At 32.4% G+C, this 18439-nt stretch overlaps 1 protein-coding gene across 16 annotated transcripts in view; it reads left to right on the plus strand.

Annotated features, from left to right (window-relative positions):
* Nucleotides 1-18439, plus strand: part of Baz2b (bromodomain adjacent to zinc finger domain 2B) — a 354073-nt gene that overhangs the window by 333824 nt on the left and 1810 nt on the right. For 12 of the 16 annotated variants that reach the window (XM_010606796.3, XM_010606795.3, XM_010606794.3 and 9 more), the window contains 5 exons: nucleotides 3899-4209; nucleotides 4597-4732; nucleotides 8422-8568; nucleotides 14213-14478; nucleotides 14692-14835. In XM_010606796.3, the coding sequence (XP_010605098.1) occupies nucleotides 3899-4209; nucleotides 4597-4732; nucleotides 8422-8568; nucleotides 14213-14478; nucleotides 14692-14835 (1004 nt within the window). The remainder of the gene's footprint in view (nucleotides 1-3898; nucleotides 4210-4596; nucleotides 4733-8421; nucleotides 8569-14212; nucleotides 14479-14691; nucleotides 14836-18439) is intronic. The other 4 variants (XM_033756373.1, XM_033756376.1, XM_033756377.1 and 1 more) reach the window with 1 other exon arrangement.

Consider the following 18439-nt stretch of genomic DNA (forward strand, 5'->3'; position numbering starts at 1 on the left):
TTATATTTAAGACTTTTATTTTATATAATTTAAATTTGGAGAATAATATAGATGTATCCAAATGTTATGATATAGAGATACACTGTATTCACATATATGAATATATATATATATATATATATATATATATATATATATATATATATATATATATATATATACAAAATATGTATTTATGTATTTAATGGGTACTACCATATCACAAGCAATGGTCAGAACTGCTTTACCTTTGCAGGAATTTCTAGTTTTGCAAGGGGGTGCTTTACTTCATAATAAATTTTGAAGATCTCCAAAAAATATAGGTTTTCACAGGTAATAAAATATCCCTTTCTTGCCACAATCATAAATTACCAATGTTGGGAAGAAAAACTTACTATTTATTGAAAATATTGTGCTGGCAAATTATATGTCTCCTCCTGGCACTGTAATACAATATAAAAATGCCTCATTTATTTGGCATCTTCAACAAATGAACTCTTCCACACAAGTTAATTTTCTGGAGAAATGAAACATTCCATTTAATGCTATGCTCTTTTATCATGTTTGTTGGATCTCCTTTGTTACACATTTCACTCTCTTCTTAAATTGAGAATAATGCATGTAACTTAAATTATATTGGTAACACAGAATCATTAGTAGTATGAAGACCAACTATGAAACAGTGATTTCCTCAGGAAATGTGAAGTTTTGCTCCTACACTAAATGTAGTATACTTTGCTTTCTAAACTATTACATCTGCTCTCTGCAGTCTGTATTTTGTCCTCTCCTGGTTAGTTGTTACTTGTTAGTTTAGTTGTTTTCATTTTCTTCCAACTTTTTTCCATCTAATTTGCCAATTCTAATAGACCATTACTTGGGAAAGCATATCATCAAAAGTTTTTTAAATTATGTATATAGTCAGAGTGTCAGCTTAAAATGTTTTCCTGGTGAACTACACAGATTTTGGTGCGTTGACCTTGTCACACTCCTGGCTACTTAAATGTTCTTTGTTCTATCCTCAGTTGCTATGTTAAGTGCAATTTGCCATTAATTTAAGTGTGATGTTTTAACATCCTGTTAATATTACTGATTTATTTTGTATTATTATAAGAATTGAATGGTAATTATAATAGATTTGAAGAGTCACACAACACAAGTGATGGAAAATGATGGAAATAATCACAAAACATTTAAATATCTTCAGAAGATCAGTTTTTTTCTTAAAAATAAAACAGAGCTGTATGTTTGGCCTGAGAGTCTAGCCAGTGGAAAGGCTAGTTAGCCTTGGTCTTCTTAGGTACATTCATTTCTATTTTTAATATTTGCTAATATTAAAATTTTTAAGTTCTTTTTTTTATATTGTTGGAAAATCTGAGTTCCTAGCACTGTGTTAAGAATATATAGAATGCCTAATTGTTTATAGCTCCTCTAAAGATATCTCTTATGTCTCCTTTTCAGTTTTTGTTTGTTTGTTTTACATTTTTATTTTGAGACAAATGTGCTGTATCGCTAAGTTGCCTAAGCTATGCTTAAACTCTCAATCCTCTTGCCTCAGCCTCCCAGAATGGTTGCATAAATTTTCTCTTTTATAAATAAATTAACTCCTTCAATTATTAGTCCCCAGAAATAGTTTACGGGTTCATGATTTCTTCTTAATAAGCACCAATGTCAATGTCCTTAAAAGGTTGTACCCATAAATGTACATAGACATGTCTGTGTTCATGACTTTTATTTTCCCTCATCTAGCATTATGCTTCTAGTGGATTTGTACCACCATTGTAAGATCTATGTCATACAATTGATTTACTGCATATGCTCTGTAACAAAAATCACTGAGCCTTTTTTTTACAGTACTTTTCAGTATCATGAGGTATTTCTATGGTTAGTTGCTTAAACTTCAAAGCTAAAATTCATCGTTATATTTTTCTTAATCTCATTACTTTTCAGCTTATGAAACCAATTTTATCTTAGTCCTGTCATGCAGAATATTAAACTTCCTACTTTTAAGTCACCTATGATTTACAACAGTAACTGAGTAATAAACATTAACAAAACAAGTCAAATATAGAGCTTTAGGCATGGTCACTTAAGGACATTTTCTGAAGTGCCAAGTTCTGTTAATTGCTATTTTTGATAGTTTTCAACCATCCAGGTTTCTCTAATGGCAATCATGCCTTTTGCTGTTGTTGTTTTTGTTTTGTTTTATTTTATCAGTTGCCTTGCAGAAATCAAGACATACTATGTTTGCAGGGTTCCCTTTATTCAGCAATTTCAAAGCCCTTTCATAATATGGAAGGAGCTTTATTTGACATGACTGTACCTATGTGCTTAAATGTACTGTGCATGATTCCATCCTGCCCAAGACCTTAAGCCAGAGGTGGCAAACCTATGTATGGCATGCAGGCCACAGTGGGCTGTTTGTATCATTGAAAGCTCTCAAAGGTTCATCATCTCTGCCTTGTGCATTCTAGGCAAGCACTCTACCAATGAGCCACATCCCCAACACCATCTTTCCTTTCCAGATATAGACATTCTATGAGCAAGAGGGGGAGACTTGATCCTAATATACAGGATAAACTAGTAATTTCTAAAGGATTTTAATCTTAAAAAGGTAATTCTATTTTTCATTTAATATGCATTTGCAAACTACCTGTTCCATATCAGAGAGGTGACACCACAAAATTGGATAAAATGTGGTTCCTATATGTAGAAAGCTTACCCTGTCATAGGAAAGTAACATTAGATATAGATACAGAACAGACAAAAATGTAGATATATATTCTAGTCACTAAAAATCAAAGAGAAGTACAGGGTAATGCATGCATTTAAAAATGAAAGCTTATGATGGAGATAGAAAAGAGATTAGGAAAGACTTTGTGTAGATTTTGAGAATGAATATAAGAGGATAAAGTAAAATTTTGACAGAAACCAAGGAAATGTCATAATAGGTTGGCACAGCATGAGCCAGCATCATGGGGAAGCTTATATTTGCAGAGTAGTAGCAAGCAATGTAATTTGACTGCAGCATAGAATAAGAACATGAGAAGAAAGATAGATTGAGATACTTGGATGCCCTACTGAAATTTGAGACTTTGTTAGACAGTGGGGAATCTTTGAAGGATTTTGAGCCATAGGATCGAGCGAGCTAAAATACAACACCATTAATTTATTCAATCAAGATATATGTATTGAGTGCCCATTATTTGCTTCACTCTTCTTGAGGCAAATGAATAAAAGCAGACGTAGTCTGTGCTTTCACAGAATTCAGAAGTAGAAAGATCTTCATCAAATAGTCATACTAAAATTGTAACCATGACAAGGCTCTGAAGCACTATCCAGTCCTATGAGAGCATATATTAAGGAAACTTACCTTCTGAAGCAGGTGAAAGAAAGATTCCCCTCAGGGAAAGCTTTCGTGTTAAGCTGAATTTTAATGTAAGATCTATAGAATGAGTGTAGTTAAGTAGGTAAAGAACAAGAAAAGGCTATAGAGACATAGTAGCAGCTTATACAATGTCTCTGCAGCCAAAAGAAAAATGTTGAGTATAAGAACCTGAAAAGAAGAGTAGTATAAGGCAAGAAGACAGAAAGGAAGGGCAAACTTCAGGCCACCAAAACTTTCATTTAAATAAGCCTCTGAAATTAAATAGCATGTTAATCTAAAATCTTCCAGAATACTTTGCTGATTTTAAATATACCTTTTATAATATCAAATTTTGATATTTTATTACAACTGTTTCTTCTTTTAATTTGTTGATCTTGTTGTAATCTAGCATTGGGAAACAAAAAGTTGGAAAAAAAAAAAAACTTCAGTAAAGATCCCTGAGCCAGGGACTGCTGCTATATTTTCAGTAAAGGTGATGCACCCATCTAGCATTTTAAGGAGAAACCGTAATAACACTGTTCTCTTGATATATAGGGTTGGATGTGTCCAGAGCCTGCATCAGAAAGGAAGGACTTGGTATATTTTGAACATAAGTCATTTACTAAATTGTGCAAGGAACATGATGGAGAACTTACTGGCGAAGAAGAAAACAGTGCACATGCACTAGAACGGAAGAGTGACAACCCCCTAGATATAGCTGTAACCAGGCTGGCTGATTTGGAGCGGAACATTGAAAGAAGGTATCTGAAGAGCCCCTTAAGTACCACCATTCAGATCAAACTGGATAATGTGGGCACAGTTACTGTCCCTGCTCCTGCACCATCCGTTAGTGGTGATGGTGACGGGTAGGTTATTGAGATTAACTTGAAAAATTATTGTGCTTCTTTGCTAATTGGAGCCTATTTTCTATTGCCTGTTATCTATGTATCTTCTTGTATGTCTGTGATCCGTATGGATCATGCTTTTTGCATGGTGCTTTGTAAAAACTTTTTTTTTTTGTTATGTGCATTGATAATTCTGCAAAGTGATCTTACATTTACCTGGTTGTGACTAAGCTCTGAGGCACGTAGCCACAGTCTGTGCACTACATCAAGTTTAGTTGCTTAAACTTTATACTTTATTGGCTGTTACATGTTTTTGTCATTGCTTGGCTTTCAGTGTGTTGATTGTTTCACATTCAGTAACCATAAATATGGACATGACCTACTTAATTTTTCTGTATTTCAATGCAGAATTGAAGAGGATATTGCTCCAGGGCTCAGGGTATGGAGAAGGGCATTATCAGAAGCTCGCAGTGCTGCACAGGTAGCTCTGTGCATTCAGCAATTACAGAAATCAATAGCATGGGAAAAATCAATTATGAAAGTTGTAAGTGTTTTTATTTAAGAAATACTATAACTAATTTACTTTGTCCTGTTTTTTCCAACCTCCAGATCTTTCTTAATTATTCATTACCTGTTGTCACAATAATGTTTGCTTTACTTGAGAATTTAATTCTTAAATACCGTATAATCAAATACTTTCTTCCTTGAGCTTTTTTAAAGGAACCTACCAAATTTATTGTCTTTTTTTTTTTTTTAAATCTTGCTTCTGTCTCCTTTGAGTATTGCTTATAATTCTAACTGAAGTTGTCTGCTATGTTCTACTGGTATAATAGTTGTTAATCTAAATATTTTGAAGGTCCTTTCACTCTTCACTTGATCTTAGCCAAAAGGCTGAGAAACAGTTGACCTTTCACTCTTACAAGCATTCCAGTTACTAACATCACCTGCTACATTATTGGATACCCAGAATGTCTTATTTTTCTATCACTTTTATTTCTTTTAATGTTAAAAAGTACTAAAATGACTTAAATACAAAATAGAGAGCTCCCACTTTATGCACTTATATATTCACATCAGATATGGTTGACAATGAAGAGATCTTTTATCTTTCTTTTAATGTTTAAAAATGGTTTTCATTTTCTTTGTACATGCCCAACTAGTTATTATCATACAGTCAACTTCTACTTTGTTCCAGGACCCAAATGCTATGTATTAAAAAGAAGAGAATAGTTCATTATTTCCAGAAATTTTTATTTTAAATCATGTACAAATATCTCTCTTGCCTGTTTTATATATCATTTATAAAAGTATCTGTTAATTATGTTTTGGTTTTTTTTGTTTTGTTTTTTGGTACCAGGGATCAAATTCGGGTCTTTGTGCTTGAGAGGCAGGCAGCGGAACCACTGAGCTAAATCCCCTGCAGTATCTGTTAATTATGTATGCTTTATGATTTACTTTTGAATTACTTTAAAATTCAAACATTAAAGATTTGTTTTCATGAATGGTAAAGGTGGAATTTCTTTGCTTAAAATAGTCACCAAAGAGATTTAAATAACTTGGCATTGGTTCCCTCATTTTTACCTCTATGCTTAAACTTCTCAGGCTTTATCCATTTATAAAATAATTTTTTCTGTGTTTTTTTTGTTTCTTCCTAAAATGTTTGTGGAATTTCAATTTGCAATTTTTATAATATGCTCAAATTTAGGCCTTTATTTCTCTGAATTAGAATTTAGTATGTTTTAAGGCATTGTTGAGTTCATCTGATAGCATTTTTACCAGGTAAAAATAATTTTTCTTCTAAAAATTATTACTAAATGAGTTTTAATATCACTTTGGACAAATATATTCAGTGAACTCTACGCTATAGTGATAAAAAATGATTGACTTTTACATCAAAGTAAAATTATACCACTGTCTATACCAAGGTAGTTATGACGATATAGTCAGTTTTGTTGTTAAACCTAAACAAAGAAACCCAAAACTTGTACCAAAACCCTTTTTTATATTAGTATATTTATTTTCTGTAACCTTAAGCTTTCTGTAAAATTTTTGCAAATCCCTAACCTTTGGTATTAATTTGCATTTATCATCCTTTAACAGTTTCACAATGTTCATTTAAATAATGTTTAATAATATATTATTTATAGGTTGGGGTGTAGTTTAGTGGCAAAGAGCTGTCATGCTTCAGTCTCCAGCACTATAAATTATTTATATTATTATTAATTAAGTACATTATTTGTTATGAAGCTGCCTTAAAAAAAAGGCAAGGTCTCTTATTCAACAATTGATGAGCACTTTGTAAATCTTAATTAGTGGGGTAACAGTGCCTATCAAAATCCTAATGATAAATCCAAGCAAAATGTTAAAGTGCTCAGTACTTTCAGAAATATCCTGTTGACCATTGACCAGCTTACCAGGAAAGAAGGAGCTGTCAGTTTGCCTCCAGATAATTCTTTGCACACAACATGTATGTTGTTAAGGTTAAACAATAGGCAACACTCACTTTTTTTACTGTGCTAGCAAAGGAATTAAAACCAAATGTTGATACATTTGCTATAACATATTATGAGCTATTACTGTAACTTTTCAAAAATGTTATGACTTTAATATTTCTCACCTTTTCTTTAAAAGTATCAGAAGGTAATTTTATTTTAAAATAATAAATGCAAGATATAGGGCTGGGGATTTAGCTTAGTGGTTCTACCACCTGCCTCACAAGCGCAAGGTCCTGAGTTCGATCCCTAGTACCATAAATAAATCAATAAATGCATGATATAAAACAGTATAGCCAGGGATTTAGCTCATCAGCATAATTCCTGCCTGGCAAGCACAAGGTCCTGAGTTCAATCCCCAGTACCCCCCCCAAAAAAAAACTGTAGTATTTTTTTGTCTATTTAAAAAGAACTGAGAAATTTACTTATGTTTATGAATCTGATTTTTTAGGAATTTAAATATAACCTTTTAAATATTATTTCTCAATGAATATTTTTACAGGTTTTAAAAATGTAACTCAAATTTGTCAATACCATGTTAAGGTATTTAGTGATGTGGTATTAGAAAAGTTCACAAAATATTGTTAGAACGTTAAACTCTATTGCTTTGCTCCAATATGCATGCCAATTTTAATATTACATATTTAGTAAACATATTTGATAGATATTTGTTAACTTTAGTGGTGTGTTAAGGTTCTTGGCATTTATATATATATTGTGTTAAATAAGTCTGTTTTGGACTTTCCCAAACTAAGATATAATGTATTAAAAATTAAAGTAATTTTGAACAACTATTGTTTTTAAGATTTTACACCTAACTTTAAATTAGTATAAATGAATTCCAGTTTAAATGTTTTCATCTTTTGAAATACTTATAGGACATTTTTTAAGGGCATTTTCTGAGTGGATTATGAACTAAATGTCAAAAAATATTAGTGCTTATCAATTTTAAAGCTATCTTGAATATTTTTTCCTTGTTTAACTTTTCTTCTTCCCTTTTGTGAAACTTGTTATATAGTATGCATATGAATGGAAAAAATCTTCTCTCTGCAGATTTAAAGTTCTTTATAATATTAAGACTTTTTAATAGAAGATAAATAATTTTATTGTTATATAAAAATCATAATCTCTTAAATTCTTTATTCTGTTTCTTTCCTTGGAAATTAATTAGTGTGATTCATTTCCTATACTTGTGGCACATGTTTGATTTGGATTCATTTTTGGTTTCCTGGTTTGGACACATCTTTCAGTCAATCAAAAAACATGGATAATTTGATCAAATTATAATACTAATACAAGTTTCCTAATTTTGATCTTAAAAAGTACTCTCTTATTTCTTTCTCAGAATATCATGAGGATGCTAAGATAAGCAAAAAGTGAAACATTTTTAAAACACCATGTATTAAAGCTATTCATTGCTTTATGTGCTCTATTGTCATGTTAATTATTTCATATGTTAATGTATACATGCTTCTGAAGTGTGTGCAGGCATTCAACCTCTAGCTTTGTTTTTTTTGCAGTGTACCTGAAATGTGCATTTACCCCCAAAGAACTGCTCACCCCATCATGTGGTCCATATCCGTGTAACGAGAGATACATAGATGTGTATGGCTATTGTATATTTGTTAGCAAGTGGAATGTTCATTACTAACATAAATCAGGAATTTTGGTGCTTTTAACATCCCAATAACTATTATTCATAACAAAGGTTTAATTTTAAATGATTTTTCATGTATTATAGTACTGCCAAATTTGCCGAAAAGGAGATAATGAAGAATTGCTTCTCCTTTGTGATGGCTGTGACAAAGGCTGTCATACCTACTGCCATAGACCCAAGATTACGACTATACCAGATGGGGACTGGTTTTGTCCAGCTTGCATTGCTAAGGTGAGACTTATGTAGATGTAAACTTAATTACCAGATCAAAATTAAGTTTTATAGCAATTTGTTTTGCTATTTTTGAGACATAATTCACAGACCCTAAACTTCACCTTTTTAACAATTCAGTATTTTCTAATGTATTCACAAAGTCATACTACCATCACCACTAGCTAATTCCAGAGCATTTTCATAACTCCCAAAATAATGCTCATTTTTAACTGCTATTAGCAGTTAATTCCCAGACCCCAGCTTTTTGCAACCATTAATCTATGTTCTATGAATGTGTCTACTTTGATCTTTGCGTACAAATTTAATACATAGCCAGGGATTTAGCTTAGTGGTTCTGGTGCCTGCCTCTCAAGCACAAGGACCCGAGTTCAATCCCCAGTACCAAAAAAACAAAAAGAAAAACAAATTTAATACATAAAATGTAGACTTAATGTCTGACTTCTTTTACTTAGCACAATGCTTATAAAATGCATACATATTCTAGTATAGTTTAGTACTTCCTTTATATAGTCAAATTATATTCCATTTATGTAGAGATTTACTATATTTTGTTTATCAGTTGATGTACATCTCAGTTATTCGCACCTTCTGGCTATTATGAATAATGCTATGAACATTGATGTACAAATATTTGAATGTATGTTTTTGGTTCTCTTGGGTATATATAGAATTGTTAGGTTATATGGTAATAAGCTGTTTTTCATAGAATTGTTAGGTTGTATGGTAATAAGCTGTTTTTCAGCTATATTTAAAATAGAAACCTATGAGCTCTCATTTAAATAGAGAAACAATATGATAAAATAGAAATGAGTTTTGGAATTAAAAGGTAAGGTGTAAAAAGTATGTAAAGATCAGCATATGTTTAGGTCAGACTCTTTGCCAAGCATTCCCTAATTCAGAAACTCCCAAGTTTAAGCTCCTGACCTAATCATTACCAGAACTACCATATCTTTATAAACTCAAGTGTACACTTCTACTGTATTTGTGTACTGCCTCCTTTCTTTTCAGTTCACTCATAATTTTTACATTTGATCTTAGCCAAATACTGTACCTCCAGTTCACTCTTGAACTCATTGTAGTCACTCCAACAATGCTTTGATATCAATATGACTTCAATTCATTTATCATTTATCGTATGACCTTTTCCCTGTTTCTCTTCCTTTTCTATCATTTCCTTCTACCTAATCTGTCTTATTTCATTATCCTATATTATTATCATTGCATTCAATATCAGCTCCTTTACCTCTCATCACTCTATAGAGCCATCTTCCCGGTTACTCAGTCTTCTCCAGCACCTATGCCTTTGCATCTCACTGTGGTTGCAGAAAATACCCAGGCTTTTGCATCAAAGTGTTAATCAGACCTTTAATAATGTCTGATGATTTTCTCCCATTCTGTCCCCTCCATCCTTATTCTCAACTAATGATCTTACTCTTATCCCATTGAGAAAATGGAAGCCATAAAAAAAATTATCAAAAGAACATACACCATATCTATTACCCTTCTGTATCTTTGGCTTACATGCTTATCTTGTGTCCTATTTGTGTGAGCTTCTGTGCTCCTAAGCCAGTTTTATTGCTTGTATACTTCAGATCTCATCCCCTTTTACAATATTACCTCTTTAGAATATTACTCCACTAGTTCTCCTTTCTAGAAATCATTAGTTTCTCTCTCCTTCTCCCCAAGGTTCCTCTCATCAGCCTACTGAAAAGGCATTTCTCCCATCTTAAAACTAAACAGCAGCCTTCTGGCCTCATTTACTTGACCCACTTTCTCTCCCTCTCTTTCACTATAAAAAAAACTTAGAAAGCTTTCTGTTCTGGTCCTTCCTAATTTCTATATTTTATTTTAGCAGATACCTCCAATTCCCTCTTAGACTCATTCTAGTCATGTCTGCACCTCCACAACTTTTTCAGAATTGTCCTTATTGGGCTGGAGATTTAGTTCAGTGGCACTGCACCTGCCTCACAAGAGCAAGGTCCTGAGTTCAGTCCCCAATTCTGAAAAAAACAAAGGCGGAATTGTTCTTATCATGGCCACAAATGAATTACATAATCTAGCGATCCATGCTTAGCTCATTTGACCTGGCAGTTACAGGTGACAGACTTGAAATAACTGGTTTTCGCTTGGCTTCTAGGGTACCATACTCACCCGGTTTTCTTCCATTTTTATTCCTTATCAGTTTCCTTTTTTTTTTTTTATCTTTCCTTGCCTTCTTAATCTGTAAATTATAGTAGTTTCTCATTTTCAGGAATAATCGTTGTCTATAAAATGGAATCATATCCAGTGTATGGAAATTTGTGAGGCTCAAATTAGGGTCATATATATGAAAGTTTTTATAACTTTAGACTTTTGTGAAATATGAAATGTTTATATTTATACTTTACTGTTTTATTTTAGACTACATATTGCAAATGGTCCCGCATGGTATCATATTAACGAAAAGTTATTTTTTATTTCTTATCACTTGATCTGTCATATACAGTCAAATGTAGTTTAATAATAATCTTTACTGGTTGTATGTAAATTTTCTGCTAGCTTTATAACTGCCAAGTTATAGAAAGTTTCTTTAATAATTATGAGCTACTAATAGTTCAATGTGTGAAGTCTTAGAGGTATCACCTGGTAGGCCCCTGGAGGTGTTGTTTTCAGTAAGTTTGCTTAGATTAGAATTCTAGCTGTCTTATCATTTAGAGTGAAGTTAGAGACATATGATTTTTATCCTAGTCCTTTGAAATGTATGAAGCTTTCTAAGCCTCTGGATTTTTTGTTATTGTTGTTGTTTGTTTAAATGAAACAAACTAGATGTTACAATTCTTCCAACCATAAAAATTCTAAACATTTTGATATAAGTATAAGTTAAGATCTTACAAATAGCTCAATCTCCAGTAACAGGAAAAAAAAAGATCTTAAAAATACCTTTTTAAAAAAATATCTTCCAATTTAATTCATAATTACAAATACTGACCCACAAATATATTTACATCTTGTTTTCAAATGACCATTTCTAAAACATCATCATAATTATAAATATTTTTCAAATATCTGTGTTTATGTGTTGATATATGTATGCATATGATCACAGGATCACAGAATTAAAGGACATTATGTGCATATGTCTACACAAACTCACATACTGTAACTGTCAAACTCCAGTACTTATAAAAGCCATACCAATAATAAGAGTTTGCCATGGGTAATGAGGCAGTGTCATTGACTCATTTAAATGTGATCATCACTCAAGACATCCATTTTTTGTCATGTAGGAATATGAGCTCGATCTTCTAAGATCTTCTAGAAATAAGGATTATGGATTTCTACCCATGTCCTCCCAGATATTACATGTTAGAAACAAATTCAGAATTTTTTACCAGCATTATATGAGCCAAGTAGCACATTCTACAGACTATATACAGCCTATTAGCTCCTAGTTCAGGACTTATAATATATAATGTGACCATTATATATGCCAAAAGTGTACCAATAAAATTAATTTTTTTTTTTTTGGTACCCGGGGTTGAACTCAGGTCCTTGCGCTTGCAAGGCAGGCCACCGAACCGCTGAGCTAAATCCCTGGCCCCCCAATAAAATTAATTTTTTTTTTTTTGGTACCCGGGGTTGAACTCAGGTCCTTGCGCTTGCAAGGCAGGCCACCGAACCGCTGAGCTAAATCCCTGGCCCCCCAATAAAATTAATTTTTAAAAATATATAACAAGCCAGGCATGGTGGGACACACCTGTATCCCAGCACTCAGGAGACTAAGGCAGGAGGATCACTGCAAGTTCAAGTCCAGCCTGGGTTGCATAGTAGCTTAGAGGACAGCCTGAACTACATAATGAGAGCCTGTCTCAAGAAACCCAAAACAAAACAAAACAAACAGATACTGCACTACTGAGTACATGATCTGGTGTATTCTGCTTAAGACTCACTAAAGTTCTCCTTTGAATTTGGGTTTTAACAAGAAAGGAAGAGGGACTGGTCTGTGTCCAAAAACAAAATAATCAAGTTACAGAATAAATGTTTAAAAGCTTGCTTTCACAGCAACTGTATATCTAATGAGATAAGCTAATAGCATCATTTATTAAAGAAATTTAGAGATATTCTACTGTCATTTTTGAAACATAGCAAAAGTCTTATTATTCTGTGATTTCAACTTTATATATTTCTATACATTATTAATTTGTTAAAAAATGATCCCAAGTGATATTTTACCTCAAACAGAAACTAGATGTTTTGTTGTATTGTTGATGAAATGTTACTCTTATTAAATAGCATAACTATTCCATCTAATTTAATCATCGTGAAATTTTTCTTCAACTATATTAAGCATTCTTTTTAAATGGTTTCAGGGTGGTAAAAGCTCAGAATAATATGAAAACTAAAAACAATAAGATATTAGTGACTAGCAATAAACTAAGTGGAGCAAAGTTAAAATTAACTAAGTAGTCAAATATAAGTAGCAGTTCTTTGATATGATATGGAAAAAAGTGTTGGATCAGGGTAAAGGAGTAGTACTTTTCTCAAAAATTATGGAATGTATCATATTCGGAAATCAAAACAAAAACTATACATTGCTACTGACTTTATATCTTTTTTGTAATGTTATATTTGTTACTACATTTAACTCTGGAAAAAATACTTATTTCCATATTTTTAATGTCAAGGCGGAGGATCCCCATTATGCTGCTTTAATTTTGTGGTAGATTGAACACATTAAGATATTTTTTAAATCATATAATTATAGCACTAGAGCAACGTCAGGAAGTACGTAGCTCATCTTAATTTACAAATAAGGAAACAATACCTCTAGATATTTTTTGCTCAAAGTTACATAGCTAGTTAGTAACAACCATAGCTGGAATTCATATCCTTTGATCCCAAGTATGCTGTATTTATTCCTTTTATTTCCATATTCTTTTCCTCAAAAACAGAGTTGTTTTTCTCATCTTTCACCATTGCTTTAAAACAAAAGTTTGCAGCACTCTATCCTTATTACAGATACCTTTTATTCTTTATCCAGGAAAAAAAAAAGATAAATTTCTAATAGATTTGATCATTTTAAAATCACTTTTTCTATTTGATACTTGATCTGTTCTTCATGTTTTGGTCTAGCTTTTTATTATATATTCAGTTTTCTTATTAATTATTTTATTTATGTTATGCTCTAAAAGAGAATTCTTTTGTTCTTTAATATTCTCTTTAGTGACCTAGACTAAAGGAGTACTGGTTATAAGTTCTTTAGTATCAAAGATAGATCAACATCTTCACATTTTGTTAATTCTTTTTGTTTTTTTGAGACAGGGTCTTGCTATGTAGTTCAGGCTGGCCTTGAATTCACTGTGTAGCCAGGCTGGCCTCAAACTTACAGCACTCTTCTTGTCTCAACCTCCTGAGTACTGGAATTACAGGCGTGTGTCACCATGCCCAGCAAGTTTTTAAGAATTCTTAAGATAAACATTTCATCCCATTACTAGGTTTTAGCTTTATGTTATAGAAGAAATTCACACATCTTTTGTGAAAATAATAGAATTATCAACCTAAATCAAAGTTAATAGTTCTTTTTGTCTTGTCAAACTTTCCCAGTTTAAAATAGTAGAAGGTTATTTTGTTATACCTCACTTACTTTTTTTTTAATTTAAAGGCAAGTGGTCAGACTATAAAAATCAAAAAGCTTCATGTCAAAAGCAAAAAGACTAATGAGTCAAAGAAAGGCAAAAAAGTAACATTAACAGGGGATACTGAAGATGAAGACTCTGCATCTACCAGTAGTTCATTAAAAAGAGGAAACAAAGATCTCAAAAAAAGAAAAATGGAAGAAAACACTTCTATCAACATATCAAAACAAGAAAGTTTCACTTCTGTTAAAAAACCTAAAAGAGATGACTCTAAGGACTTAACTCTTTGCAGGTATTGTTTCAATTTTTATATACTAAATAACATCCCATTTACCATATTAAATTTACCATATTACTTTTTGACAATTTTTCTAAAAAGAAAAATATAAATATATTCTTTTATCTTTGAAAATACATATTCATTGAGTTTTTACATGAAAGCTGATTTTTAATAAAACAGAAAATGCTTAAGTATAAATACTTATTTAAAACATTTTCTCTTTAGTTTGATCCTGACTGAAATGGAAACTCATGAGGATGCATGGCCCTTTCTACTTCCTGTAAACTTGAAACTTGTACCTGGTTATAAGAAAGTTATTAAGAAACCTATGGATTTTTCCACAATTAGAGAGAAACTAAGTAATGGACAGTAAGTAAATCATTTCAGTTCAATTAATATTTTGAATGCCTGGTATATACCAGGCACTTTTCTAGTGAACCAAAGACATATTAATTAAGACCAAAGACACATGTGGAGAGGGTTGTATATGTTGTGTGTTAGGTTAGGGTGGTGAGGTACAGGAGACGACTCAATTAAAATCATTGAAGAAATTAAAAAGTAGTATGACGTGAGAACAGCATCAAATCCTGACCTGGAGGGAGTAAGGAAAAGTGCCTAGGGATCCTCTCAAATGAGTAATATAGAATATTGACACCACTTGATGAGGATTTAACAAAATTGACTCTAGTATTTTTAGATTATTGAATGAAAAGGATTATTGGAAATTTTAAAAACTAAGTTTCATTATGAGTTGTTGGGTAATACTAAAACTCCACTTTTTGCACATGGAAACAAACTTACTTGTTCCATTTACCTTGTTCTGCTTGTGATCCTACCTCAAGAGTAAAGTGACTTCCTGGCCACATTTAATGATATTTCTTTACCTCATACTCCTGCCAGAGAATAACAGCCACTACAGAGCATCAGAGCAGCATTCTACTTTGGAGGTACAAGAATGTTCTCTTGTGAAACAAACCTACACAAGGCATTTCACACGAGAATGGCCAAAATCTCCTCTCCATTCTCCCACTGCTTCTTTATTCCCACATTCCAACATAGCTCAAAGCAAACTATGCTCATTACTTCTGGGTCCCAAAACATTATGTAAAAAATTACATTGAACTAATAACCCTATAATATATGTTTAATTATATATTGTTTTGCTATTGTTACTATACCATATTTCATTTAGCTTTTTGTAAGTATTTTTGGGCATTTCCTGGGTATTTTTATTTTGGTGACTTACAGGTTGCTTTATGACTTATTCAATTTCTATTTATGGCTTATTTTCTTTTTTATGACTTATTTTCATTTGAACTTATCTCATAATGGTCAATATTCCTCAGATCTATATCAAAAAATTTACTAGATTGACCAGATGACTTCAGTAATTTATTTCTCTGGAGGCTTAAATAACTGTCTTTCAAAGGATCTTTCTTTATTTTTCTTATTTTTGGTTTGGTTTGGTTTGGTTTTATAATTACAGAAAGGACCTGCCCCAATACAGGAAACATTGAAAACCATACAAACTTTAGGTTCTAATGTGAACCTAAGAGCAGAAGCTGTTGTTTAGATATGAACTACCTCTTCTGCTTTTTCTGTCAAAAAAGCAAATGCCTTCCATCTTTATAACAGCACAATTCATAATAATTAAACCTTGAAAGCAGCATAAATATATATATATAACCTTTAACAGATGAATGCATAAAGAAAATGTACTTATAAACATTAGAGTATACTCTGCCATAAATAAGGATAAACTTAGTCATTCATAGGAAAATGGATGCCCTTTGAGAAGACTATATTGTTAAGTGAAATAGATCAGGCTCATAAGCTTAAATATTGCATAGTTTCACTTCTCTGAGAAACCCAGAATATAAATAAAGAAAATAAAAGATACATAATAGTAAATAAGGACACAGATCTTTTGCAAGGGAGGGGTGGGGAGGGCAACCAAGAGATGAAGGGAGGGGAGAGGGAGAGAGAGGGGAAGGGAACAAAAAAAGAATTAAGATATGCTATGTACGTGTACCACCTCCCAAGAGGAATGTAATCATTATGTACTGGAAACGTGTTCCAATAAATTTTTTTAAAGGCAGATATCTAAAGGTATTACACCAGAATTTATAATTAACATGGCCACAGGCCTACACATAAACTTTCCCAGTGTTTAACTCTTAACTTTGATTTCAGCAATCTTCCAATTTGTGGACAGAGTAAGAAACTTAAACTCAAAATCCTCAAAACATACAGGCTTAGAAGTTAACAATGAATAACCAAAAAGGCTACAAAATCAGAGCTCCCTTTGAGAATGAGACCTGGTGAATGGTCACAGAAGAGGAGGCAGAGAGAGGAAAAATACTGTATAATCCTGTGCATGAAGCCAACTGTGCAGGAAGCAAAATCCAGTGAATTTGGGCTCCTCTGACTTAGAGGTGTTTGAATAAACCCAGATTATTGACTTGGAACCAAACCTTACAAATAATATTTCAAGCTTCTAGTCTATGTTTATAGAACAAGAAGGAATGAACTACTTTAATGAGTCTGAGTCCCATTAGTTTTTCCATCCTACAAATGAAAGGCACAGGTTTGAATGTTATATTGTTTTCATCTAAAATTCCCTCTGGATCCTTATCTGCATTAACCTTTTCTTATTTTAAGGAACAATATGAAAAGAGGAATAGTCCTCAAAATAACTTTAAAATGTTTTGAAAATAATTCCCACACATACTGAATGAGTTTCATTGATATGAAATATGAAGATTAGGTAAATCTCTAGCAACCTGTAGATTGGTGCTTGCCAAGGGCTGAGGGAAGGGAGAAATGGAGAATAACTGCTTAATGAATGTAAGGTTTCCTTTTGGAGTGGTGACGACAGTAGGTTTTGTTGTTGTTGTTGTTGTTGTTTAATTCATTAAGTTTATTGGTGTATTTAGGCAAACAATTGATGGCATTCATCACTGCAAATTTTTACCTTTACATAATATATCTTGGTTCTTATTTTTTCCCCATTCTCCTGCCCTCCCTTCAACCCCTCCACCCTTCCCTATTTAAGACTTTGTTTCTGTTCTCATATTTTTTCCTTTCCCCTACCCGTCCTACTTCCCTTTCCTCTTCCCCTTTGCACCTTTTTTTTCCTATTTTACATTATCTGTTATACATTGTGATCCTCATTTACACTTTAGAAGTAATGGCATGATTCTTAAATACCACTGAATATCCACTTTAAAATGGCTAATTTTAGGCCAGGGATTTAGCTCAGTAGTTCCACTGCCTGTCTGGCAAGAGCAAGGACCCAAGTTCAATCCCCGGTACCCCCCCCCAAAAAAAGGCTAATTTTATGTTTTATGAATTTCATCTCAATAAAAAGTAAGTAATTCCCAGGAAAGGATCATGAGTTTGTATAAGGGCTGGCTTAAATCTTCATAAGCCTTTCAGAGATAGAAAAATTTTGTTTCTTTCAGTATTACACATATTAGGTAGAGTGAAAAGCTGTACAAAGTATTTCATCAAAGAAATAGAAATCCTCTTTCACGAGATTGCAGAGAGCTTCAGTATCTTGTGGGCTATTTCTGCTAGTTATTGTTTTAGTATCCAGTTCGTTGTAGTTATAATTAATTTAAAATTTGAGTTTCAAAAAGCCTTCTCTCAAAATGTATAAAATTGCTTGAGTTGGGTTGAAATGACCTCTCCTTTCTTACTAGTTTAAACAAATTAATTTACTCTTCTGTTCTCATCTCAGTGTTCTTGCAGAGAAAAACTTGGGCTTATCCTACCAGAAAAGCACTGAAACCACAAGACTTCTTTCTTGAAAGGCTGTCCCTAATAATGTTACCTCTGGTAAAAGGAGTACATGCTTTTCTTTGATTGTTGTCATACAGTCAGTATTTCCTTATTTGGAGGAAATACATTTCGAAGTTCTACAAACCATGGATAATACTATAGTACCAAACATATATATATATATACATAT

This window comes from Fukomys damarensis, unplaced genomic scaffold (assembly GCF_012274545.1).
Source record: "Fukomys damarensis isolate Sample0158 unplaced genomic scaffold, DMR_v1.0_HiC HiC_scaffold_26, whole genome shotgun sequence".
Classification (NCBI taxonomy): domain Eukaryota; kingdom Metazoa; phylum Chordata; class Mammalia; order Rodentia; family Bathyergidae; genus Fukomys; species Fukomys damarensis.